The sequence below is a fragment of the Brassica napus genome, chromosome A8 (assembly GCF_020379485.1).
Source record: "Brassica napus cultivar Da-Ae chromosome A8, Da-Ae, whole genome shotgun sequence".
Taxonomy (NCBI): Eukaryota; Viridiplantae; Streptophyta; class Magnoliopsida; order Brassicales; family Brassicaceae; genus Brassica; species Brassica napus.
The window spans coordinates 20,033,255-20,061,172 of record NC_063441.1 but is presented as its reverse complement, the minus strand read 5'-3'; the positions used below and the strand labels follow the sequence as shown (position 1 = coordinate 20,061,172).

General features: G+C 35.8%; 6 protein-coding genes across 7 annotated transcripts; 3 read left to right on the top strand and 3 right to left on the bottom strand.

Moving 5' to 3' along the window:
* The first annotated feature begins 1,503 nt into the window (after nt 1–1,503).
* Nucleotides 1,504–2,621, top strand: LOC106431833 (pathogenesis-related thaumatin-like protein 3.5). The gene is made up of 2 exons (XM_013872657.3): nt 1,504–1,637; nt 1,811–2,621. Exons 1-2 carry the CDS (start codon nt 1,583–1,585, stop codon nt 2,497–2,499), a joined length of 744 nt encoding a protein of 247 aa, XP_013728111.2. The 5' UTR covers nt 1,504–1,582; the 3' UTR covers nt 2,500–2,621.
* Nucleotides 2,622–3,145: 524 nt separating this feature from the next.
* Nucleotides 3,146–7,470, bottom strand: LOC106444602. Of its 2 annotated transcripts, none has more exons than XM_013886059.3 (6): nt 7,048–7,470; nt 4,199–4,325; nt 3,876–4,030; nt 3,715–3,777; nt 3,570–3,638; nt 3,146–3,497 (listed from the first exon to the last, which is right to left on the bottom strand). In XM_013886059.3, exons 1-6 carry the CDS (start codon nt 7,258–7,260, stop codon nt 3,381–3,383), a joined length of 744 nt encoding a protein of 247 aa, XP_013741513.1. In that variant the 5' UTR covers nt 7,261–7,470; the 3' UTR covers nt 3,146–3,380. The 2 variants fall into 2 exon arrangements, with proteins under 2 accessions (XP_013741513.1, XP_013741514.1); XM_013886060.3 differs by having other exon boundaries at nt 3,876–4,015; nt 7,048–7,467.
* Nucleotides 7,471–15,579: 8,109 nt separating this feature from the next.
* Nucleotides 15,580–17,169, top strand: LOC106440770 (protein BRASSINAZOLE-RESISTANT 2-like). Its single transcript, XM_013882505.3, has 3 exons — nt 15,580–15,712; nt 15,793–16,097; nt 16,241–17,169. Exons 2-3 carry the CDS (start codon nt 15,840–15,842, stop codon nt 16,982–16,984), a joined length of 1,002 nt encoding a protein of 333 aa, XP_013737959.2. The 5' UTR covers nt 15,580–15,712; nt 15,793–15,839; the 3' UTR covers nt 16,985–17,169.
* A 128-nt stretch (nt 17,170–17,297) lies between these two features.
* Nucleotides 17,298–19,763, bottom strand: LOC106440769 (arabinosyltransferase RRA3-like). Its single transcript, XM_013882504.3, has 2 exons — nt 18,641–19,763; nt 17,298–18,575 (listed from the first exon to the last, which is right to left on the bottom strand). Exons 1-2 carry the CDS (start codon nt 18,794–18,796, stop codon nt 17,469–17,471), a joined length of 1,263 nt encoding a protein of 420 aa, XP_013737958.2. The 5' UTR covers nt 18,797–19,763; the 3' UTR covers nt 17,298–17,468.
* Nucleotides 19,764–20,853: 1,090 nt separating this feature from the next.
* Nucleotides 20,854–21,761, top strand: LOC106444600. The gene is made up of 2 exons (XM_013886058.3): nt 20,854–21,229; nt 21,317–21,761. Exons 1-2 carry the CDS (start codon nt 21,008–21,010, stop codon nt 21,542–21,544), a joined length of 450 nt encoding a protein of 149 aa, XP_013741512.2. The 5' UTR covers nt 20,854–21,007; the 3' UTR covers nt 21,545–21,761.
* Nucleotides 21,762–22,901: 1,140 nt separating this feature from the next.
* On the bottom strand, nt 22,902–27,492 carry LOC106442733 (putative wall-associated receptor kinase-like 11). Its single transcript, XM_048738097.1, has 4 exons — nt 26,133–27,492; nt 25,906–26,028; nt 25,742–25,793; nt 22,902–24,275 (listed from the first exon to the last, which is right to left on the bottom strand). The coding sequence occupies exons 1-4, from the start codon at nt 27,154–27,156 to the stop codon at nt 23,102–23,104; spliced, it is 2,373 nt and encodes a 790-aa protein (XP_048594054.1). The 5' UTR covers nt 27,157–27,492; the 3' UTR covers nt 22,902–23,101.
* Nucleotides 27,493–27,918: the final 426 nt, after the last annotated feature.

Below are 27,918 nucleotides of genomic sequence, written 5' to 3'. Positions count from 1 at the left end.
CAAATAGATAACGTGTGCAGCCCTTAACTATGTAACAGACTAGTAGAATATATTATATTCAAATAAATTGTCAAGTCTCTGTAATCTTATAAAAGTCGTCTGTCCTTTTCAGTTTCTCAATTTTATGATATGAATCATCAAGCGGGAAGATAAATTAATTTAACATTTTAGCAAAAAATTAAATAAATAAATGTAACTAAGTTTTCCAAATAGAATAACTAAAATATATACAAAAATAAAAAACCTGAATAAATGATTGTGTTTGTATTTAAAAAGTATATTTGTGAACTTTTACTTTAAATACTATAATAAATTTATATTTTATTAAAATCTAATAATAATTAAAATAAATAAATATAAATATAAATATATATATTATCATGCAAATTTTGTTCTTTTTACCCTTTATTCTCAAAAAAGGTTATGATATAATATGCCCATGTATACATATAATTTGTTAGTAAATCAGGATGACAATCCAATCTTCATAAAACTAATATTTGCAATTTGCCTTATTTTTTTGTAGGAGTGTTACGTCAAATAGATATATAACTTGTGCAGCCCTAAACTGTGTTACGGACTGGAATACATTGTATTCAAACACAATATCAAGTCTATCTAACCTACTTGAATTTGTAAAATCGTGGAAATTAAAATTTTTATGTACATTGGCTGGCCAATTTTAGTTCAGGCGGTACCACCAACTAGTGACTACAAATTAGAACATGTTTAATGAGAGGTTCTTAAGGTGATTTTCTTATCGGAATATAAAAAATCATCTCTTAGTTTTTAAGTAAAAAAACTGAGAACCGACTCTTAAATTAAAAAATAAAAGAAACAAGTTCTTATATTCCGCTAAAAATCTCACCCTAAGAACATCACATTAAACATGCTCTTGCTATTTGCAGCCCTACATTATGTTATGGTCTAATATACATTGTCAAGTCTTCTGAAGCCATTTGATATATTAAAGTGGTCTATCCTTTTCATTTCTTATTTTTAATAATAATCATCAACTGGGAATCAATTAGATTTTTCCAAATAGAATAAGTAAATATAGATAAACAATCAAAAACGTTAAAAAGAAAAATAATGTTTTCAATTCGGAAAAAGCATTTATAATTTTTACTTAAAATTCTTTATCATATTATATATATATATATATATATATATGTTATCATGCATGTCTTTTATATTTACCCTTTTAATTATAAGAAATAAGTAATTTATGATATGCCCATGTATACATATAATTTGTTAATATATCAGGATGAAAATCCAACCTTCGTGAAATTAATATTTGCAATTTGCCTTATTTTTTTGTAGGAATGTTACGTCAAATAGATAACTTGGGCAGCCCTAAACTGTGTTACGGACTGGAATACATTGTATTCAAACGCATTGTCAAGTCTCTCTAACCTACTTGAATTTGTAAAAACGTGGAAACTAAAATTTCTCTGTACCTTGGCCGGACAATTTAGTACCAGCAACTGACTACAGAAAAACTATAAATAGAGGCATCTGAGACACAAACTTTCATTCATCAATACACATTAATTTAGATCGAAACTTGAGATATAAAATGGCGAGTTTCTCCGGTTTACACATTCTCTTCTTCTCCTTCATCATAGCTACAGGTATAAATACATGCATACATTTATCTCTTCTCTGTAAATTAAACATTTCAAATAAATCATTTTTCTTAGGATTAAAATTGCACCTCATATAAACGTTTGTTTGTTCCATGCAGAGAAAAATATGTAAATAACCTAATTAACTATTTTTGTTTTTTTTTTATTTATTTTGCAAGGTGCAATTTCCGTCGTCTCCGGTACAGTGTTTACCATAGTGAACCGCTGCAACTTCCCCGTTTGGCCTGGAATCCTCACCGGAGACAACGGTGTACAACTCAACGGCGGTGGATTCGCCTTAAAGACAGGAGCTTCGGTTGACGTAGCCGCTCCTGCAGGCTGGTCCGGCAGAATCTGGGGCCGAACTGGCTGCAATTTCGACGCGTTCGGCACTGGAAGTTGCCTCACCGGAAACTGTGGTAACAAAGTACAGTGCTCCGGAGCAGGAGGAGCTCCACCGGCTACACTCGCCGAATTCACGATCGGTCATGGCGGCGCGATGGACTTTTACGACGTAAGCCTGGTCGATGGTTACAACGTCCAGATGGAAATCAAGACGCAAGGCGGCTCAGGCGATTGCCAAAACGTGGGATGCGTTTCAGACCTGAACAAGATTTGTCCCACCGAGCTAAGCGTTCTTAGCGGGGGAAGTGTTGTGGCGTGTAAGAGCGCCTGCGAGGCATTTGGATCACCGCAGTATTGTTGCACCGGTGCATTCAATAAGCCCGAGACTTGTCCGCCTACGGATTACTCAAGGATTTTTAAAGCAGCTTGCCCCAAAGCGTATAGCTACGCATACGATGATGCTACAAGCACTTTTACTTGTGCCAATGCTAATTACTCCATCATTTTCTGTCCCACTATATAGTTCCCATTATCAATTTTTATCAACGACGATTGGTAATTATAATAATTATGTGTAATCGCTGAAAGAAATAAAAAAAGTTTTGCGGAATGAGATAAATTCCGCAAACTATAATGAATAAACTACTTGTGAGTTTTACTCAATAAAAATAAATATCTTTTTGAACTTTGTTAATACTATGGTATATTGTGCTGAGAAGAAACCAAATGTTATTTGCACGAACCAATCGGATGTAATCGAGCATGTTTTTTTTTAAACTTATCTATATGTATAAAATTCAAAAATTAGCTTTCAACAGTTGACCCCACATGCGTTTTCCTTCGTCATAATGCATGATGCATGCATAGAAATCAATTTACCATGCCATGCATCCTCTGGTGTTTGATTTTCTCATCGTCGTATAACGGCGACTCTTGTTCGTATATGTTATTAAAACTCAACCACATAGTCGTTATGCATCTTCTGGACATAATCAAATGAAAAATTAACCTTGAATCTCCAAAATTTTAAGAGTCCATATTTAAATACAGATTTCTAATTTATTAAAAAAAATTATTAAAGTTTTTGTAAATTGTCTGCCCTGGAAATCTCAGGTTCGATTATTTTCAACCGAAAAAAAGAAGATGCAGAAAAAAATATGGCCACGGTGGATCAGAACATATACTTTCAATTGAAAAGAGTAAGTGGTTTCAGGGTCATTAGTTTTCTTGCTGGGGTAATTTACATGGCTAAACAACAGAAGCAAGAAGAAAACAACATTCTACTCCTTAGCCAAACATCTCCATAAACAAGTAAAACTAGCAAGCAGCAAGCCCCAAATGGTTAAACAAGTCGGCACTACTGTAATTAATTACAGGACCTGTTATAAAGTAATGGCTTTTCTTTTAGCTGATGCAGTTAAGATCAGTGTTTCTGGCTTCTTCTGACTGGAACTTGCACGCTTTCTTCATTCTCTTTGCAGCTTGGACAAACCCCACAATAACTTGCAGCTCGTCCATTTGCTGAAATGTCATAGCACAGTTTTAAAACACAGAAGAAGACAAATCAAGTGAAAGCTCAGAAGGGATAACTACCTGAGAAATAAAGTGTCTCCGAACAATGTCAACTAGTTGCTCTTTTGATGGATTAGGAATCGCATCCACCTACAAATATTTCGTGAGTTGTTTATTTAAACGCGAGAACATACAAAATATAGAGCTCTTCTTGAAATCAACTTACGAGGTTGAAATGTCGCCAGTATTTCAGCAAAGCAGGCATTTCTAGTTTGCTAAGATCAACTTTCTGAGTGAAAGCATATAATATCGCATCAGTAAACGTACGATTAGTCGCGTTTATGTTCAATGGTACATGGAATAAATCTCAAAATATCGAATGCATACCATGTTTTCAGGGGGAGTAAAACATGAGTTTTTAGATTGGGAGTCAGATGACAGACACCTGCTCAAGGACTTGTGAGATGACCGAGATGTTCTCTGACCTCTTTGCTTCACCTTATGAGGCTTCAGTGTGTCTTCAGATGCTGGAAAAGAGAAAACTTGTCATAGAAACAAGACAGAGAAAATCAGTTAAATTAAAATGTTAAAAGCTTTTGTGCCCGAAGAACAATAATACCAGCAAGTAGTTCATTCAAAATTATTACTTTTCTTATTCTGAAAAAAATGGAAAAGAAGAATCTTGATGAAAAACAAGGAACCAAACTTACTCATGTCAGAACTATTCATGTGTGTGTGATCGAAATCAAGATCATCGTCATCTTCGTTTCCAGTAGGAGCTTCAAGGACACTAAGCGCATTCCTCTGCAGCTTTACTTCTATTCCATTTGTCAACACCTAGAAACAAGAACTGACATATTCACTTAAATATGCTCCAAAAGAAGGAATATGATATGTTTCCAGATAAATTACTTTTTTTTTTTTGAGAAAAGGGGGTTCGCTTATTATTCTTATTTCCATAAGAAAAAGGGAGACACAAACTGGTGGAATGTGATTTTCATTATTAACTAAAAGATATTCAAAGTCGTATATAATATTCGGATTATTCTTTAAAGTTTAAAGCTAGGATATTGGTGAGGTTACTCCTTTTTGATCCACACACAGAAAAACTTACAATATAAACATATCAACAGAAGTGACACTGAGTGCTTGGGGACGAAAATGACTCAACTAAAAAAGAAAGAACATCTAAAAAAGATCGAAACAAATGATTATTCATTAATCAAAGCGAATTAAACTTCAAAAAGCCAGCTTGAATCCCACAAAGGTGGAGAGAAAAAGGATAATATTGTCAAGAAACATGATGGATAATTAAATAACCTGTGCGTAGTTGATATGATGTTTTCTCTTACAGGCGCGAAAATAAAGTTGCCTTCTTTTTGCCTAACTTAATTTTATACAAACTCAACCCTAAAAATGATTTCCTGAAACTGAGCCTGAATCTCAGCAAGAAACATCAAAATAGATACTACTAGTAAACATGTCTCAGAAGCTTTATTAGCTTACAAACATACTTTAATCCCAAGAAAATAAAAATTAATTAGGAACACAAAAAAAAATCAATGTAGGATTCATGAGTAACCTAATTACTACCTAATAAGAACACCAAATGCAAGGTTTAACAGTGTAACTAGATTCTAACCCGCCCTTTTGAAGGGCGGGTATATTTTTTGTTTTAAATTTTTTGAGTAATTTAATTTTTATATTTGTGTTATTTTTTTTATTTATATTTGTGTTTAATATATTTTATTAAAACACGATTATGATTGATATACTGGAACGGTTCTTAGAGTGTTATATCTGAAAACTAATATCAAATTCAATCCACACCAAAAACCGAATAATTTTTTTGAAAAATGTTTTAAAAAATAATATTAATATATTCTGTTAAATATATATATATATATATATATATATATATATATATATGGGTTAATATGATCTTCAGTAACTTTAAGTAAAATCATATTTAATAAATATTTTTAATCGAATAACCTATTTAAATTCCGTTGAATAAATCTCGTAGAATATATTTTTATAAATAATATTTATATATATGTAAATGGGTAAATATGATTTTCACTAACCTTAATTATAATCACATTTAATAAATATTTTTTAATCGAATAACCTATTTAAAACCCTTTAACTAAAACTCGTAGAATATATTTTTATAAATAATACTTCTATAATAATATCAATTTAATTAAATAGTTTTAATAATCTTAAATTTACTTCCCAAAATATACTTTTTTAGATTTTGGTTGGACTAAATTTTCTATATCTTAAATGATTTTGTTAAATACTTCAATTTTGTATTTAGAATATGCTCATATATATTTAGTTTCAGATTGAAGCATGCTATTGATTTTGACAAAATACTACATTATTCGAAGGATTAAAGAATAAATAGCTAAAAACATATACTTTAATCCATTAGACATATTTTGTTTATATTTTGTTTTGCACCTATTAGACATATTGTGACTAAATATTAAAAACATATACTTCATATCTATTCTATCTAATAAATATGATATCTCTTATAATTAGGATATACAATTGATCTAATCCATATTAAATTAGAATTTTATATTTAATTACCTATTAGCAATATATGATATATTTTTTAACTTATTTAAATATTCCTTATCGATACCTTTTTTTCCTTAGCGGTACATATAACAAACAATATGTACAGACTTTACAAAACATTTACGATAACATTTTATGAACTGGAAATTAAAAAGTAAAATAAAATTAAAGAAAAACTTCCAGAATACACCATTTATAATCGATGACCAGAATAACTATTTGATAAAAGAAGATATATATATATATATATATATATATATATATAATTTAGTGGGTCAGATAATTCAGTAAAGTGGGTTCTGATTATTTCTAATATAATTGATCAACTCTTCTACGTAACTGCTTCCTACGTCCTTTTTAATTAATTTTAGATTCAGTTACTCAATTATCTACATAATTATGAATATATCAACTGATGCCGTTATATTTGATGCAGTTATATAAAAATCACTTTTTTTTAAATTGGACTCAACTAATATCAATGGGGCATGTTCCTGTTTTAATAGTATTGATTAATGGTAACTTAAATGCTTACATGCATGCAAGTAATCAGTCGCCAAATTTCAGACATTACATATTTTAATTTTTAACAGTGACAAAGACAATAAGAGTTGATCATTTTTCTTCTCATCACACTAATTATCTTATCTATGAGAAACATTCTTATCTATAACTAGTAAATCAAATCTCATTGATGATATAAACTAAAACAAGGGTTGACAAAATAAAAATAAAAAAGGAAGACCTTCACCAGAACAAAATCATTTTCAGAAATTTAAAAGAAAAAAAAAACGAAATATGAAATTCAAAACTAGAAAAATCCTAAATTCTATTCATCGATGGTTCAAATTCGATGATATTAAGAAGTTGCAGCGTAACAGTAGATTAGATCGAAATGTTTTACCACAAAGACTAAATTTTCACCAATTAAGGAAAAGAAAATTTAGTTTTTTTAATCACTAACCAGCCAATGCCAACCACCGAGGCCGACAGCTTTTTTGACAACACCTTGAAGACCAACAAGCACCGATTTAGTACGGTTGTTTCCGGTTACCACCACTTTCGTATGACGCGGCAGCACCGATAACTCCTCTTCGCTACTGCTCACTCCGCAAAAGCTCTGTACTTGACGAAATCCACCATTAATGACTCCTGAGCTATCCACAGTTTCCAGCATTCTTCTTATTCTTCTTCTCTAATCCGATAGAAGATCATGCATTGCCAGAGAGTAAGAGAAAAAAAAAGCAGAGTACTATGGTATAGAGAGGAAGCGAGGGAAAGAGGAGAGAGAGTGTTAATAGCGACCGGTTTCCACCACGTAGGCCAGTTAGAACTCGCCCCGTAAGCATTGGTCTGAAACTATATGCGTTATGAAGAAACAGAAACCGGTTTTTAATTGTTTATTTGGATATAACCGGCGGAGGGGTACCTTTTTGTAATTTAGATGCGCGATTGACCTGAATGGTTGACTAGTGTTTAATAAAGACAGGCGCGTGTAGGCCCATTTCGACTTAAATGACGATTGTAACCTTATACACATCACTTTTTCCCATTATTTGAAATTTAGAATTTCCTTTCTACTCGTCTTATAGTTTTTTCTTTTTGTTTCTAAATAAATATCACTTTGACTTTTTTCATACAAAATAAAAAAACTGATAGAAATATACATAAATTGTTATTAATTATACATATCTGATTAATAATATTTAAAATAAATAAAATTATTTATAAAATCAATGTAATTTTCAATTAATTAATTTTCAGTTGAAATTAAGTATATTTTTCAAATAAAATAAAAAACTGACTGAAATATATGTAAATTATTATTAATTATACCTTTCTGATCAATAATATTTTAAATAAATAAAATTATTTATAAAATCAATACAATTTTCAATTAATTAACTTTCAGCTGAAATTAAGTATAATTTGTATTAAAATTGTAAAGTGACATTTTTGCAACAAAAAAGATTAAAATAACATTTAATATGAAACATAGAGAGTAATTTTCTCTTCTTCTGTAATTATTCTCTCCAGTCTCCATTAACATCCCTTATATATTAATTGAGGAACATTTGAAAAGATGTAACCTCAATTTTGTATTAATTAAAAGAGGCCCCAATGCATAGGTGGCACTCAATTAGGTAGTCAATTACATTCAATTGAAAAATAAGTAGGTCCACATTCGATTTTTATATGTTGTTAGATATATAAGTTGGTCAAACTATATGATATAATGATATGATATGATATTTTCTTTCCTTAAATAAAACCTACGGAATTACCATAAATGACTAATATATATATGACAATTAATGAGTTTAATAATAAAGATTTGATAACAATGTATATCTCCTCCATCATTTTTGTTTAATTTTATATTATTAAAATAAATTAAAAAATCAAATTAGCTATAAAAATAAAATTTAGATTTTTTCGTATATGTTATATTTTGAATTTTTAAAAACGACAATAAATGACTAAAACTATTAAAATTATTATGTTAAAAATTAATGATCAATGGTTTAACATTTTTATTATAAGAAGATACATATGATTTTAAAACCATATGAGTAAAAAATATCATTTAATAATAAAATAAATAAATATATATATATATATATTAAACACTATATACCATAAGATTACATAAATATTTTAATATTAAAACTTTCAATGAATTTTCAAGAACATCTATAAATTATAAACTTATTAAAGATTTCAGATTGAAAATTTTGTTATCGATGATTTAAATATTTTGTTATAAAACGATATGAACGATCATAGAACCGTATGATTATAAATTATTATTTAATAAATAACTATACAAAATATACTATTCCTAGAAAAATAGGTTGGTCCATCTTAACTTATATTACACTTTTTATTAAACTAACTATCGAATTGATAAATAACGTACCAAAAAATGTTTTGCACTTTCCTTAAATAAAAGCTACGAAATTACCTAATATGATTAACATATATGTGAAAATTAATTATAATGAATAATACATATTTGATAACAATTTTTGTATCTTAGTTCTTTTTTTAATTTTATATTATTAAAATATATTTAAAAATCACATTAAATATATAATAAAAACATTTATAATTTTTCTTATATGTTATATTTTGAATTTTTCAAAACGTCTATAAATTATTAAAAATTTGAAGATCCCCACTCTGAAAATTTTGTGATCAAAAGATTATTTTTTTTGTCATAATAAGTTACAAATGATCATAAAATTGTATTAATATGAACTTTTATTTAATATTATAAGAAGATACACATTATTTTAAAACCATATGAGTAAAAAATATCATTAAATAATAAAACATATATTTATATATATATATATATATAGATTATACTATATACCATAAGATTACATAAATATTTTAATATTAAAACTATCAATGAATTTTCAAAAACATTTATAAATTATAAACTTATTAAAGATTTCACATTGAAAATTTTGTTATCGATGATTTAAATATTCAGTTATAAAATGATATGAATGATCATAGAACTGTATGATTATAAATTCTCATTTAATAAATGACTATATAAAATATACTATTCTTAGAAAAATAGGTTGGTCCATCTTGACTTACATTATATTTTTTATTAAACTAACTATCGAATTGATAAATAATCTACCAAAATATTTTTGCACTTTCCTTAATTAGAAGCTACGAAATTACCTAATATGATTAACGTATATATGAAAATTAATTATTATGAATAATAAATATTTGATAACAATTTTGGTATTTTAGTTCTTTTTTTTAATTTTATATTATTGAAAGATATTAAAAAATCACATTAAATATATAATAAAAACATTTATATTTTTTCTTATATGTTATATTTGAATTTTTCAAAACGTCTATATATTATTAGAAATTTGAATATTCCCACTCTGAAAATTTTGTGATCAATAGATTATTTTTTTGTTATAATAAGTTACAAATGATCATAAAATATAACGCATATGAATTTTTATTTAATAAATATTCAAACTAAATAATATATATATATATATATATATATATATATATATATATATATATATAAACACTAATGATTTAAAGCAATAAGATTGGCTGATCAATTTAGTCGTCCAGTTGAAATCTTTCAAAAGTATGTGAATGACTAAAGTCAAAGTAAATATGGATTTAGAATACTAGTTATATTTTACTAACCAAATACCGTAAAAAACCGAATCGAACCAAAACCAACCCGATATTCGGATTGAACACCCGTAATCCAAATGAAGCCAAACTATTGTTTCATTCTCCAAAATATAATAAAAATAATAACTTAATCCCGCGCAAGACGCGGATCTTATCCTAGTTTTTTGTATAAACAGAGAAAAAATTTCTTAAATGATATTTATATTTTATCTCCAAAACTACCATGGTTTATAAAAATAATAAGAACATTTCAACACATAGGTTTAAACTAGTTTTATTAATATTTTAACAGTATTAAGTGATATAATTAATTTTTAATTTAATTGAGTCAGTAAAAATGGATAAATCTATATATTTTGAATAGAAATCATTCTGACTTCTTCTACAATTTCTTTCATGTTTTGTTTTTTTTTTTTAAATTGAGAAACTTCCTCTAGATACCAACAATAATGGTGTTTAACGTATGAACAAAAAAAATATATGAATTTTAAATACCATTTATGTTAATTAGAAATCATGTTTACAAAAAGAATTATTAAAATTATGAAAACTACATTCATTGTTCAATACAATAGATCTAAATTCACTGCATTGTAAGAGTTTTCATTGGCACAAACCAGCAGGTATGGTTTTTTTTTTTTATAAATGATTTTTGTTTTGTTTTTTTTTTGTCAACAACAAACATACTCATATAGACTCTGCGAACCAATACGGAAGCTCTGCATCCATATGAACGATGAAAGACGATTGTTTTCTGGCACATCGTGCTAGACTATCCGCCTTTTGATTTTCCGTCCGGAGTACATGAATGATCTCTGAGCTAGTAAAACGTGTCTTCAGTAGCTTTATGTCCTGCAGGTAACTCTCAAACGCTGGCCATTCCTCTGGTTCCGAAACCATCTTCACCAATTGAGAACAATCCGTAGCAAAAGTAACCTGAAACTGATGTAAATTCCTCATAGATTCCATTGCCCATATCAGCGCTTCTATCTCTGCATGAAGGGGTGAAAGACCTGTCCTAGTATTCCTTGCACCCATCAATCCCTAAAAACCCTCAAGTATGCTATACCATCCCTGACCTGAATAAGGTTCTTTATCTTTCCAGGAACCATCGATGAAGCACCAACGACCGACCCTCGGCTGACAATTCAAAACCTCCGTCTGCTGCGGAGCCTGTTTAGTTTTCAACTCTTGAGCCTCAGCCCAAAGTATTGATTCAGTTTCTACAAGCTTAAGTGTATCTCTTGGGTCAATATCCAAATTACTGAAAACCTTATTATTCTTTCCTTTCCAAATATACCATAATATCCATGCAAAATGATGATCTTCCATCTTAGGGAGAACCCTCCAGAAAAGATGATCCATATTCGTAAATAAAGAGCTTGTGGGGAAATAGACTGGATTAGACGGTATCTTTGACAAGGCCCAAACCTGACGCGCAGGAGGGCACTCAAAAAACACATGGTTTATTGATTCCTCCTCAGCTCCACATCTAATGCAACAAATATCTACCTTCATTCCTCTTGCTTGCAAGTTTTTTTTGACAGCTATACATCCGGATACCATTTGCCATAAAAAGTGTTTAATCTTCGGAGGACATTTAACCTCCCAGCAAAACGCTTTTAGAGCATCCACTGTAGGGCCATAAAATGCTGGTGGTTTTGTCTTGTCTGGATAGACCCGTTCTAACTGATATCCTGATTTTACCGAATATTTCCCATTATTTGTGAAGTGCCATCCATTCCTATCCACCATCTGAGTTTTACTCAAAGGAATACTTTCAATAATTTGAGCATCTTCGGGATCCACCAAATTCTGAATTACTTGCGACTTCCAAATTCGTGAAATTGGATCTATCAAAGAGTCCACTGTGAGGTCCTGAAAAGTGTCATGTTGATTTTTGTTTGCTGGTCTCGGACGAGTGGTTGAGAGCCATGGATCACTCCATACAGAGATAGAGGATCCCGTTCCCACCCTTTTGATTAGTCCTTTGCTAACCAGAGATCTAGCAGATACAATACTCCTCCACCCATACGACGGAGAGTATGAACGGATCGGTTCTAGGGGTGAGGCATTCCTATAGTACCGTCCTTTAAAAACTCTAGCAAAAAGAGTAAAAGGCTTCTCTATGAGCCTCCACAATTGCTTTCCAAGCATTGCCGTATTGAAATCTGTTATGTCCTTAAAGCCCAGACCTCCTTCGTCCTTATTTGTACACATTTTGTCCCATGACTTCCAGTGCATACCCCTTGTTGTTCTCCCTGAGCTCCACCAAAATTTTGATACCGCACTCGTCAATTTCTTTACTATGGCCTTCGGTAATCGATAAATAGACATCACATGGTTAGGCAAAGCCGTGACTACTGATTTTATGATTACTTCCTTTCCACCTTTGGAGAAAAATTTAAACGTCCATCCATTCACCCTATTATTCAACCGGTCCTGGACAAATCCAAAAACCTGTATCTTGGACCCCCCAAGACTTTCCGGCAGACCCAAATATGATCCCATCCCTCCTAAATTATGTATCCCTAGGATGTCTCTCAATTCCTGTCTCGTGGTTTCCTCAATCTTATGTCCAAATTGAATCGAGGATTTCTGAAAATTAATCTGTTGGCCCGAAACCACCTCATATTCCTTCAAGATCCTAAGGATAGTATGACATTCTTCCTTCTGTGCCTTACAGAAAAAAACTATCGTCTGCAAACAACAGATGCGAAATCGAAGGGCAAGCTCTTGCAACCTTCATTCCTGTGAATTGATTACCTCTTTCAGCCTTCTTAATATTTGCAATCAAAGCCTCAGTACACATGATAAATAGATAAGGGGATAAGGGATCCCCCTGGCGTAAACCTCTTTGAGGCACTATATGTCCACGCGGCTGCCCATTCAACACAACATGGTATTGAACCGATGATATACATTCCATAATTAATTTAACCCAATGCGGGATCAAAACCCATCCTGAGAAGTAGCGCTTGAATAAAACCCCATTCCACCCGATCATACGCTTTGCTCATATCCGTCTTAATTGCCATATATTTACTTTGGCAAACCTTATTAGTCCGCAGTCCATGAAACATTTCCTGAGCAATGAGAATATTATCCGAAATCAATTATTAAAAAGATAAATGTTTTTGTTACTAATACAAAAAGATAAATGTTTTTTCCTCTATTAAATACACAGCTTTGGATCAATTATTTGTGCATAACTTTTATGTGGTCATTGTCACATAGTCACAGTTTACAATGCCCCACCCACCCACAAGTAAAACCGTCCCCATATTTGGGGAAACTATCAAAGCGACCCCTCACCAAAAACCCCTGCTTCAATTATTCATCACTTTTAATGCTTACCATTTCCCTCCCATCCTAAATCAAATTCGTACATACTTCAAAAACATGTTTTCAGGTTGTTTTTAACATTCAAAACTAAAGGGTGAATTGTGATCAGTTGTAAAGCTTTTGAGGGGTTTATAAGAAAGATCTTATAACCCTGTCGTTTTTGGAGGGTTACGTTTGAAGCAGAGGTAGAAGAGAGTGAAATGCAGTGAACACTGAGTAATTGAAATGTTCAATAGCCTAGTATTGAACGAGACAGAAGAAGAAGTTGAAGCAGAGTTTTCCAACCGGAGATATATAATGCCCAGAACTACATGGTTTGTGAATTTTTCCTTTGACCATCTTATGGTTGCTCTCTAAACATTGAGTTCTTTTAGCTGATAAAGTCGATCTGTGATATGGTTCTTCTGATTTTTACCATCATTAGACGGTCTCACGTTTCTTTTTACCGATATTGACTTGAGGTTTAATTTACTGCACATCCGAGACCTTAATCCTGGTAACTATTGTGAATTCTTGGTTAATATTTAAGAACATGACAATGATAAGCATCTTTGGAGATTTTCGAGGAAGCCCCCAATTAGAGGCATACTTCAACAGCTTTGTTCTGCGATTTGCTTCATCAACATTCTTGCCGCACAAGTTCCCTAATTTTTTTTTTTCCACTTGGACTTTTGTGTAGATAGTAAATAATTAGTAATGGAACATGTTCCCGGGTCTCAGCCAGCTTGGTGCCTTGAGTCATTTGCTATGGAAATGGCTTCTGGACGGACCTCGTGGGGGAAACGAATCACTTCACTTCCAGGACTTGAGATATTTCTTGAAACTTGAAAGATTAGTGGGTGCATCACAATAGGTTCTAGCCAGAAGAATATTGGCGTGGGCCATTTTTCATGGTGGGGTGGGAGGACAGTGAGGAGACCTTTCGGTAACGTCAGGAGGTATGGTTTCGGTAAACGACATCGTTTGAAGGAGCCGACGTTAGAATCAGATGAGAAGCCTGAAACAACTAGTGTTAGATTATCGTCTCAGAAGTCACCATAATTTTTTTTAAAGTCATTGTACCATCAATTTAGTAAGCTTTTTTCTTCTCCTGTCATCGCAGATGTTTCAGACAAATATGTATACAGTACAGTAAGATCCCTTACAATATTAATATCGCACTTCATCATATTGTATAGATATTTTTAAAACAAAATATGAATAACTAAAGGCAAAAGCGTGTAGAATGAATTCAATAAGTGACTACTCGTTGGAAGATTACATATCTGCTTTGATGGGTCAATGTGTGGGGGCAAATCCACTATCCCATTTTCCTGTTATGTTCAATGCACTATACAGTTTTCAAAACAAACATGAAAATTAAAGAAAATAATGACCAATGAAGATAAGGGGCCAACAATAATTCCAAGTATAGTTGATTGGTATAGCAACCAAATAATATGCTCACAAATATTAACGACATATTTCAAATATGATAGATTTGCAGCTTGACTGAATAATTGAATAAGTATTGTGATTTGTAATAATAGTGTTATGAAAATTTCAAATAATTTAAACAAAAGTTTAAATCTTATTCACAGAATCATGTATCAACAACCGACTTGCATATATTTGTTGTCACAATGTTATCAACTAAATTTTTTTTGTTAGAAAGCAAACAAATAAAAAGAATAGCAATCATTAGATATGCACATGATAATATACACACTAACCCGGACAAAAATCTACATTTCTTATGTTTTTGTTCATAGTGATAATTAAAATTGTTAATTTAAATAAATCATTAAATACTATGAGGCTTAAACTAATTTGTTTTCTAATTAACATGTCTGAAAAACCAATCAGATGGGGTGTTTTCCGGTCATACATTTAAGGGACCCACGTTCATAAACAGACCCCACATGTCTCGCCATCTTTTCTCTTTTATAATCTGGTCATTTTACACAGATCGAGAGAAACACACATTAAAACCGTACTGCCTCAATTGATCCGTTGCGCAAAACCACACAGTAATTAACATACGCCACTGCTCTTCTCACCGTTCGTCAAACTAGACCGACACGTGGACGATTTACCTCAAATCACCAGTAAAAAATATTTAATTTTTCTTTTTCTTTTAATAATAAAAAAGATTCTTTTTATAATTCATCTTCTTCTTCTTCATCAGACCGTGCGCACAAATTGCAGCAGCGATCGGTTACGGAGAAGGAGAAGATGACGTCGGACGGCGCGACGTCGACGTCAGCAGCAGCAGCGATGGCGGCGACGAGGAGGAAGCCGTCGTGGAGAGAGAGGGAGAACAATCGGAGGAGGGAGAGACGGAGAAGAGCCGTAGCGGCGAAGATTTACACCGGTCTGAGAGCTCAAGGTAACTACAATCTCCCCAAGCACTGCGACAACAACGAAGTGCTCAAGGCTCTTTGCTCTGAAGCTGGTTGGGTGGTTGAAGAAGACGGAACCACTTACCGCAAGGTGATTAGATCTGATCTTGTCTGAATCTGAATTTTTTTAAGTTTTCTAGATTAAATGGGAGTTTCTATAAGTGGATCTGGCTTACTATATATAGATCTTAGGTGGAAATGATCTTTTTTGATCCAAAGTTTCTTCCTTTACAGGGACACAAGCCTCCTTCTCTACCTGGTGACGTGGCTGGATCATCGTCACGAGCCACTCCTTACTCTTCCTACAACCAAAGCCCTTTCGAAAGTCCCATCCTTTCTTACCAAGTCAGTCCATCGTCTTCCTCATTCCCTAGCCCTTCTCGTGGTGGTGGAGACACGCACAACAACATCTCCACCATCTTCCCTTTCCTCAGGAACGGTGGGATCCCTTCGTCGCTTCCTCCTCTCAGGATCTCAAACAGTGCTCCAGTGACACCACCTGTCTCGTCTCCATCATCTAAACACCCCAAGACGTTACCCACTTGGGGGGAATGTTTTACCAATCAGTCTGCTAAACAGTCAATGTCGTCTTTCAACTACCCGTTTTACGCGGTCTCTGCACCGGCGAGCCCCACTCATCACCGCCAGTTCAATGCTCCCCCGGCTACTATACCTGAGTGTGACGAGTCTGATGCCTCCACTGTTGATTCTGGTCATTGGATAAGCTTTCAGAAGTTCTCACAACAACAGCCGTTCCTTGGCGTTTCTGCAGTGCCAGCCTCTCCTACTTTCAATCTTGTGAGACCGCCTGTACCTCAGCAGTTGTCTCCAAACACTGGAGCAACACAAGAGATTGGTCAAAGCTCGGAGTTTAAGTTTGAGAATAGCCAAGTGAAGCCGTGGGAAGGGGAGAGGATCCATGATGTGGCTATGGAGGATCTTGAGCTCACACTTGGAAACGCTAAAGGTCGTATGTAGTTGATATTCAGAACAAAAAGAAAAAAAAATCCATTGTGGCATGGTTTTTGAGTGTTAGTGTGTTTGTTCAGTTCTTGGTTTTGGTTCTTGTACTAGCATCTATATTCATTGTACCAATGAGTTTGTTTCACAAAGGCATTATTTGTAGATAGAATATTTAAGATGCATGTTTCTATTTTATATCATTCCTTTTAGGTCTTGTAAGACATTACAATTTAAAAAAAAAAGAAGAAATTAAGTGGCTTGAACTATTATGTATCTCATTCAAATTTGAGATATACCAAATGATGAGAATGTAACCAGAACAGGCAAGTAATGAAACATATATGATATTTTTAGCCATAAGATACACAAAACTCATAACACAAAAAAGGCATTGAGCATTGAACATGGAAACAATTAAAAAAAAAGGTAAAATTAGAATCACAAAATGTGAAGAAACTCTGAAACTTTTTGACCCTACACTGCTTTTGCAGGTGAACTCTCATTCAGAACCATCAGGGAAGCTATCAAGAGCATCTTGCTTACCGTTCACATAAAACTCAACCACTGCTCTCATTCTATTAAGCTTATCAGGATGATAATTAACATGAACAATCACCGGCCTCACCTTCTTCTTCATCTCCTCATTCTTTCTCACAGTCTTGAAAAGCACCTTACTGTTCATAAACTCATACATATCCATCACCCTCTTCGAAGCATGCAGCCCAACGTACTCAGGACGCGAAGGATAAAACAACTCCTCGTTGAAAACCGCCTGGTCCCACAGCTTCGCCTTGGATAACCTCTCCGCAACCCGATCCAGCAGCTCGATGGAAGCAACCGTGGGCCTCAGATAGAAAAAACCCGAGTTGAAAACCCATATCCTCATGGTGTGAGCGTACCTAGCCCACCCCATGGTTGGCTCATCAAAGACATCGTTGAACCCGTAAGCCGTCATGTTGTCGTGTCCATCGCTCATCGACTCAACGTCAGAGTCTCTGTAGAGATGACTAAAGGGATTCTTCAAGAAGACGATGTCTACATCAGAGAGGAGGACGCCGTAGCCTAGCTGGAGAAACTCTCGTAGCACACGGAACTTGAGGCCGGAGACGGCGTGGTTGCCTCCTGTTTTCCCGACAGCGTCCAGTTCCTTGTCTGGATTACGCTTGTAATAAGCGACGTCGTTTTGTTTACAGAAACTCTCTATGTAATCGTCCAATGCGACAACGAGGTAGTTTTTTATAGCTAGTCTCTTGACGCTAGCGATTTGGACCTCTAGCATTGCTTTCACGTTTGCGTTTGCGAGAGCCACGATCACCTCTTTATCCACAGCGATGCTCTTTAGGATCTTTGCGAGTCTTGGGTTTACAGATTCGTCTGAGAGGATTGTTGGGTTTGTTCTTAGGCTCTTGACGGTTCCGAAAGGTCCAGCCTTTATCTGTGGTCCTAAAGACAGAACCTGTTTCCTTGCATTGTCTGATCCTTGTTCAGCTAAACGTAGCTTCTCAGTTAGCTCTCTGAGTTGTTTCTTTAGCTCGTTGTTCTTCTCTGAGAGAGATGCGAAGTCTGACTTGAGCGTCTTGGAGGATTCACAAGAGGATGATCCAACCTAAAGCAAAGAAAGTGATGAACTTTTTCGCCAAGTGGGATTATAAAAATCTAATCTTTGAGTACCTGGACGCGTTCGTTAACGGTGAGAGACGAGTTGGAGTTGAAGAAGCCGTTTGGGAAGATAAGTGCGCATACGCAGCCGATGATGATACCGATGAGGATGGCGATCGCGATTCGAGATCCACGGAGCTGTTGTGTTCTGTCTCTACGACCCGCCATGGCCGGTCTCAAGAGAGGAGAAGCTAAATGAGAAGAGTTTGTTATAGTGTTATGTTTTATTCGGTGGTCTTTGGGTCAAAGCTCCATGCTTTTGAGTTTTGAAGTGGTTGAGGGAAAGAGAGAGGTTGTTTTGGCCTCCTCTGCCAAGACAACGACGATGATGAAACAAAGGCTGCTAACTAATATTCCTCTGCTTCGCGCTGTAGATGCATTTCTTCTTTCTCGCATCCACCTGTTTAATATGAGATATCACCCGTTCGATGAGATGACTATTTCGATGACTATTTCGATGGTCAACATAACCACTTGTTAGCACGATAACACATGATTAGCCCAAACACACTATGATTGAGGTTAGTTAAGCTGCCAAACCTTGAATAATAGCATCTCAACAAAACGCATATGATTTCAGCGATCAAGAACGCGATTTTAGGGGTTGGACCGCTGATATTTGGGTTGTGCGGCAGAGAATAATAGAGAGAAATTCACTTTACAAATATTATAACCTTTTCAACTAACTATTGATTACATGTCAAAACTCAAATGCTAAAGTGTAGAGATTAACTTTGGTTGTTACCAAACAAATTATCTCTTCTTTTACCAAATACGCTTGAATCAAGACCCGACCCGCCTCAATGCTTATAGATGGACAAAGTCCGCCTCAATGCTTATAACATCAATATAAAAGACCAATCAAAAAGAAAATAGTTTAGTGGCCAAACAATATCGATTGTATCAACTCTTTATGTGTTTGGTCTTTGAAAAAAAGAAATGTGAAATGAGGAGAAAGAGAATTGTCTGAATAGCCAAAGAGACTGCCTAACGACTAGCCAACTCAGAGACTGCATGTTGATCAAGTCTCTGATAGATATGGTTCAAGACGCAGGCAAGTCATCCTTGGCTACCACACAACTTCTCATTCTTCATGTCACCGTTTCTCGTTATATGTTTTTTTCTTACTTCTGATGTGTTGATGAGTACACTCTAGTGATATGTGTATATATAGGCATTATCGCACGGACATTGAGTGGACAAAATATGTTTGACCTAACATGTGTGCATGGGCAATGTTAGAATATGTTCTTAAAGATTTGGTACTGGATGGTCTCAGTATAACAAGATGGTGAGCCATATTTTAATATTCGTGTGATTCTTAGCTCTGTATGTTAATGGATTTAGAGTGTAATAGCTTCACATATGATGGCATTACAATACAACCAACATTCATTATAGACACGCACCTGATAACTTTCAGTCATCGTCTCTACAACTAAGTGTTTAGTTATCTAGATAGATGGAAGACATGTGAACGTACGGTTTGTTATCTTTGTATAAGTTGATCTTTGTTTTGTTCGTGGACCACCTTTTAATTTACTTATTATCCAAATCAGTATTCAAAATCAACATACTAATACCACAATATACAACAGTCTCTATATATTTGGTATACCCTTCTTACACATCATTACATCAAAATGTTAAAATGGCAAGAAATATGCTTTGAAACCTAATCATCTCTATTGGGTCGATACTCCTTTTCTTACTAGCTAGTTGACTAGTGAATCGGGACCATAAAGATGAGAACATTTTATAAAAGTCATTATGCCTTATGGATACGTGTAGTAAACAAGGAATAGATGGACCTTTCTGTGAATACTTATATGGACACAAATTATAGAATTGTTCTTATATCTATTCAGAGTTAGCCAGAAAGAATGTTCTATCACAAGAGATGTTAGGAACGATAACATGTGAACGAACTTTGTAGCTCAGAGCTCTGTGCATATCGCAATCAAAAAAACATGTGTACATAAGTTTGATAATAGGCTTACGCTTAAATGGACTAGGGCCAGTATAATAAAAACAAGCCCGTCATGACACTAAAACGGGTCTGGATTAACACCGTAAAACAATGTCAGGATTGGTTTGGTTTGGTTTTATCGGTTCATGTAAGGACTGTTTGGACACGAAGACTTCCTAATCCACCGTCTGGATTAGCTATAGTTAAATTATCGCAGCCATAATAAGAGAACGCGTTAGTAAAGTCAACACGAAGTCAACTCCCTTGTCCCCACTTAGTTTTTAAGTGAAGACCGTACGGGTTTTTATCCACTTATACAAGTTACAAAAGTCTCTCGTTTCACACGGATCCTTGTTTCCTTTATCAAGGGGCCATCATCACAATCAGATTTTGAATCGGAGAGATCAAAAATGAAATTTGAAGGATCGCAAACGCTCTTACCGGTGAGAAAACCTGCAAACGGCGGTTCCGACCGCAAACGCGCTGGTTACAAGCTGTGGGTTTTAGTAGCGGTTCTTCTCTTGGCGTTAGGTTCTATGTTAACCGGTTCTGTCTCTCTCAAAGGACTCGGTCTGTTTCATTCCGTTGACGGAAAGTTCGGGTTCCACGTCAGCGACGATCTCGACGTCTTGGTACGAATTAATTAATTAATTGAAATGTTTTTTTTCTCGAAATTGTTTTTTTTATTAATTTGGGATTTTTTTTTCTGGAATTGTCAGGAAATTGAGGAGAGAGAGAAAGTTGTGAGGCATATGTGGGATGTGTACGGACGCTCCGGCGGAGTTAGGGTTCCTCAGTTCTGGCGAGAGGCTTTCGAGGCGGCGTATGAGTTCTTGGTCAGTGATTCCGCCGGCGTTCGAAACGGTGCTATTTCCGATATAGCTAAACTGTCTCTCGTTCGCTCTCTTAAGCCCGACTCGAGTCTGGCCCAGCCCAATCGTCGTTGAGCTGTGAAGACGAAAGCCCACGAGAGTAGCATAAGATTTTCTTGTATATAGAAATCAAATAAAATGAAAATGCATAAACAGCGTTTTCATTGAAGTATTGTTGTCTGAAAACGATTATGTAGCAACGAAATTGTTGTCTATGTATTACAAGCAATCTATTTTCAAATCTGTTCCAAATTACTTACTTAGTAAATAAAGGAGTGTTTTTCGAGGATTACATATTAGGAAGGGAATCCTACATGTCATCACAATTTTTTTTAAGAAAAATCTTTAATTTAGAGAATAGGAAACGTGCCTGGCAAGAAAAATGAAGCTTGACAGAATAACGCGCGAACATAATAACCGCCTTTTCTTGTTGGATTCATACTAAGGGAATCACACCCCTGACATTGATCCTCTTAGTACCTCTCAGAGTTGGCATGTTTGCAGAATACCATTCTCCATAAACTCTCGAGCTAGTTACCGCGAATTTATATTCTTCAGTTTGAATTGGCCTTTTTGGGTATGTGGCTATGACATTGTATAGAACATCCATTTGTTCTCATGGGGATGTGTGTGTGTGCTAGTACTTATTTTAAGCTTGTTGGGGTTTTAACCCTCAAGATATTCCAAAGTGATGGATATGTTCCAAGAATTCTTTTTTCAGTTGTTGTGCCATTGAAAAAAAACTTTAAAGAATCAATCTTCTCCATTCTATCAATGTGGCAAAGGAAATAATCTGCTTCCAAGTAGGACGATGGAATCTGAATGTAAAAATTGCTGAAAGAGTTGTTAAGAGGTTGGTATCTGTATCTTGTGGATTTGCAAGCTTTCTTTGTAAAAACTGTCCTCCAATCGTAAGGTTTTAGGTGACTACTGTAGTAGGATTATCAGACTTTAATGCACGGTTCTTCTAGTTTCACTTAGTCATTAGCCTCTGTCGGGCTCATTGTTTCATATATATGATATGATGGCTTCTGTTCTTAATTGCATTCACGGCTATAAATTTTTCTTTTTTCGTATCAGGTACTTTGTGAGCAAGCCCTCCTATATGTAGGAAAGTAGGAAAGTGGATCATTCGGCTCAAATGGGGAAAAGAGCATCCTGATACAGACGCAAGTACAACAACGAATGGAGCAGAGCCTGCGACTATGAATGCACATGCGGATGAACAAGACGAAGTGAAGATCAAGACTTGAAGAAAGGATTGCTGACCAAGTTAGAGTTAACCTGGCACTTTGTTCTGTACCCAGAGGATGACAATAGTTATATAGAGTTACGGATAAATGACAAGAGTTTGATGATAAGTCTTTTAGAGTACGAAGTTGTAGAAGATGAGAAAACAGTTTTATTTCAAACTTTCAAGGCGAGAAAAGAGAAGTGTATAGGGAAATCCATTAGATGGACGTGCAAGAGAGAGTGACAAAGCGAAGAAGACAAACGTTTTCTGGACATTACATAGGAGCAGGTCTATAATTAGAAGACAAACGCAACCACAACATCTAGATTACACCTTATACCAAATCTTTAAATATGGCAGGAATTTTATTTAGAATTTTACCTTCCCTTTGTCACAATTCACCATGTTGTACGAGGAAACAATGGTTCAACATCTGCCGAGGAAGGCGAGGCGGCAGTACTGAAGGCTGGAGCGGTAACACCAACGGTACATGAATCAGCTATCTCTATCATATTCATTCCTTCTTCCTCTGCATCATCACCGTCTTCATTTTCAACCTCTACCAATGCATTCTCCGGAGATGAAGATATCCTCTCTAACTCGGTAAACACTTCCGTCATATATGGCCGCTTCTTTCCCTTGGAATTCAAACATCTCCTTGCTAGATTTGCCACTGCCATTACTTGTTCTGGTTTGCATGCATCTCTTATTCGTGCATCCATGATATCGAAGAATCTGTTTTCTTTCATGGCAGCTCTGAAATAATCCGCTAAGCCTCTTATTTCTTGAGAATCCGGAAGAGTTATTACAGGCTTCTCTCCTGTTATAAGCTCAACGAGGATGACTCCAAAACTATATACATCACTCTTATCGGTATACTGGCTGGAACCGTAGTACTCTGGATCCACGTATCCGACAGTGCTTGAAATGACTGTTGTCCAGTGAGTATGATCTACGGTGACTGATCTTGAAGTACCGAAGTCAGATACCTTGGCTCGATACTTCTCGTCTAGCATTATGTTTGTTGACTTGACATCTCTGTGGTAAACAGGAGAACAAGCAGAAGAGTGGAGATACGAAATAGCTCCTGCGATATCAACTGCTATGCGCAAGCGCACTCCCCATATCATTGTGTAGTCATCAGATTCTTCATGGATGTGCTGGAAAAGGTTACCGTTGGGGATAAACTCGTAAACCAGAACAGGAACTTCTGTTTCAAGACAACATCCCAAGAGCTTGACGACATGTCTATGGTTGACTTGAGAGAGAATGACGATTTCGTTGATGAACTCTTCTAGTTTGTCTTCATCCACAACTTTGGATTTTTTTACCGCAACTGTTCGACCATCTACCAGCATTCCTTTGTACACAGTGCCTTGACCACCTTGTCCAAGTATTCTGCTTTCGCTGAAGTTTTCAGTGGCTTTTTCAAGTTCTCTTGAGCTAAATATTCTTGTCTTCTCGATGTTACCTTCTCTTGTATTGAGTTGTTGTTGCAGCAATAGTCCTCCGTTACGTTTGAAGAATTTCTTTTTCCTCTGAGTCACCTTTCTCTTCTTAAGATACTTTATCTGTAGAGTATATATGTATTAAGGTCATATTAGTCATTATGTAATACCTAGATTAGTATTGTAAATCACTACCATCCGACTGGTTCTTCATCTCGCAGTGACACAGTCGTGGCAAATAAAGCAGCTGGATGTAAACAACGCTTTTCTACAGGGAACTCTTTCCGATGAAGTATACGTCAGTCAACCTCCTGGCTTTGTGGATCCTGATCGCCCTAATCATGTCTGTCGTCTACGGAAGGCACTCTATGGGCTCAAACAAGCACCACGTGCTTGGTACCAAGAACTTAAGACGTTTCTCTCTCAGATGGGTTGCATCAACTCCACCGCGGACACCTCTGTCTTCATATACATTGAAGGCAAACATATTCTCTATGTCCTGATATACGTCGACGATATTATCGTCACTGGAAGCAGTCCTCATCTGGTCTCAGCGTGCATTCATGCTCTCTCCACTCGCTTCTCCTTGAAACAACCGGTTGACTTGAATTACTTCTTGGGCATTGAGGTTACTCGGACAAATGGTGGTCTCCATCTGATGCAAAGGCGATATATCCTTGATCTTCTTGCTAAAGTTAACATGCAGGAGGCAACTCAAGTGTCTACTCCACTCCCTACGAGTCCCAAACTTACGCTCACTTTCGGCACGACATTAGAGAGTCCACGCGAGTTTCGAATGGTTGTTGGCAGTCTCCAATACTTGTCATTCACGAGGCCTGACATTGCGTATGCCGTCAATCGTCTCTCTCAGTTCATGCATCGCCCAACCGATGAACACTGGAAAGCTGCCAAGCGCATTCTCCGCTATCTCTCTGGTACGTTATCCCATGGCATCTACATCCGACGACACTCTCCGACCACACTTCATGCGTACTCGGACGCGGATTGGGCTGGAGACACAGACGACTTCGTCTCCACCAATGCCTACATTGTCTACATGGGATCTACGCCTATTGCGTGGTCTTCACGCAAACAGTCCAGTGTCTCGCGTTCCTCTACGGAAGCTGAGTACCGTTCTGTCGCGAACACCGCTGCTGAGCTCCGATGGATCTGTTCTCTCCTCTCTGAGTTACGTGTGACGCTCACGAACACTCCTACCATCTACTGCGATAACGTGGGTGCCACATATCTCAGCGCCAACCCGGTGTTCCATTCCAAGATGAAACATCTTGCTCTTGATTTTCATTTTGTCCGCGGGAATGTACAGTCTGGAGCCCTTCGTGTCACACATGTCTCAACCAAGGACCAGCTTGCTGATGCTCTTACCAAACCATTACCGAGATCACGGTTTCATGAACTCTTATCCAAGATTGGAGTGCTTAAACTCCCTCCATCTTGAGGGGGTGTGTAGAGTATATATGTATTAAGGTCATATTAGTCATTATGTAATACCTAGATTAGTATTGTAAATCACTATATATAGTGCTCTCATATCATTCAATAAGATCAAGCCTTCTATCCTATATTATCAGCAACCAGACACCACCAACAAGAACCAAAATACCAAAACCTGCACCTAAGCCTGAAAATGGCACCAAAAGATGGCATGAGAAATAGTCATTTTTATAAATTTAAGAGGGTATATATATGATGTTACGTGCTAAATGAAACAGAAGATACATTCAGTCACTTACCTACTAATATTGGTACAGTCTTATCGCGTATGCATTTATAATGTCCAACCACGTTCACACAAGTGTCGCTTTCTCTACAGACCCCGCGTCTTCCAGTAGAATCAGGTTGGCACTCATCAAAATCTGAATAAGGGATATGAAAGATCGTTGGAATCTACTTGCACTAAGTCTCTGTACGTGATTTTAACACATACCAAAAGAAAGGAGTTGAGAAACTATTTACTAACCTTTGCAATCGTTAAAGAGGTATGGGTTGCCTGTATAACCTGGGCTGCATTGACAGTTTGCATAACTTGTCCCAGAAATGGTGAAATTTTCGCATAAGCAACTTGTTTTGTGTCGAGTATTAGATGAAAGATCGCCGTACTCTTTTGTGTTAATGCAGCTTAACGAGTTCAAGAAGGAAAGAGTATTCGTCTGAATGACCCATTCTATCGTAATCGTAGCATACCCTTGAGCGAAAAAGCTTTGTGGTTCGGATATGGTGTAGCCTTCATCTGTTAAGAAAGCGACTCTGCATTTCACGCTTGTCAAGTTTCTATGATCAAAGCTCTCTATTCTGACACCTACCACCTGGTAAACCTCTTTATACGATAGATTAGCACTGCAACATCCGTTACCATCACAGCTTCCTTCACCTTCCCCTTCCCCTTGGTTATTTTCACAGTATGGAGGGCTAGTAGTATATATAAAGCCATCGTTAGAACACCCGGTTTTGTCCAAAAAAGGGACGGTTTTTCTAGGTAGCGTAACTTTGCTTGCAGTACAGTTCAGCTCGCATCCCACCATGCTCGGCTCGATGTTAGTCAAAGACGCCTTGCTGTTGCAACCAAATGCTACAAGGGTGTTTCCTCTCCCAAAGAAAAAAGGGCTGCCCGTCAAATTCAAAGCCGAATCAGACTCTTTTCCATCTCTAGAACATCCAACGGATGTTATCGGGTTTTTGACACGAATTGATCCGAATGACCCGGTTGAGAGAGATTCAAAAGAAACAGAGCCTTCGTTTGGCGAAGAGATCCCGACAACTTCCTTGTCCATCTTGAAGAGGAACGGAGAAGTAGCGTTTCTGCATGTGATTTTGTACCATTCATTGAGATAGCAACCTTCTTGGATTCCAAAGGGGTATGAAATATTTATATTCCCACAGTTGGTTTGACACCAGCTCGGGAGAGTGTGAAATTTTGAATCAAGAATGGGCATGAGTAAAAAAGAGAGAAGAATCGTGAAAGTACAATTGATATAGCACCTCATGATGTTGCTTCATTGAAATATAACAAAAATCTAAGACAATGTTTACGACCTTACTTGAACAGGATCTGTTCTATAGGAAGTACTTCTGTGTCCTTGATTTCTAAGGAGAAACATGATATTGAAATTAAATAGTTACCAAAAAACGCTCCGTTTTGACTGGCGACAAAAAAGGCGATTGGCGATTTTGGTTTTTTTTCTCTCGATCGAAGCATGAGTACGGCGGATCCGCCGGATCTACCTCCTTCTCTGATGAAGGATGGTACATCACTGGAGGAGGCGCAAGGTTCCGAGGAAGTTACAACTAAAGCTTTGGAGATCGTGACGATTCAGACGAGTGGTGAGGAAGGTGATCAATCTCTACGGGGGTTAGAAGAGAAGACTGGAAATCAAAAAACTCAGGGAGAGATTCCGGCTAGACTAAATGGATCGTGGGTTGGAGCAGTCCAAGGTCAAAAAATTCTCAAAAAGTATGAAGTGGCGATTGAGATGAAGGATGGTATTGGAAATGTGAAGGTTCCGGAGGAAATAACAAAGGGTGTGGTTCCGCTATGGGATGATTTCTTGATAGGAAAGTTCCTAGATAATGCTCCGCATATTGCAAAGGTGCACGCGATTGTGAATAAAATTTGGACACTGAATGACAAAGCTCAGAAGATAGAGGTATTTGAAGTGAACTCTACTACAATGAAGTTCAGGATTCTAAATCAGGCTGATAAGAGTAGGATTTTGCGAAGAGGAATGTGGAATCTTGCGGGGGTTCCG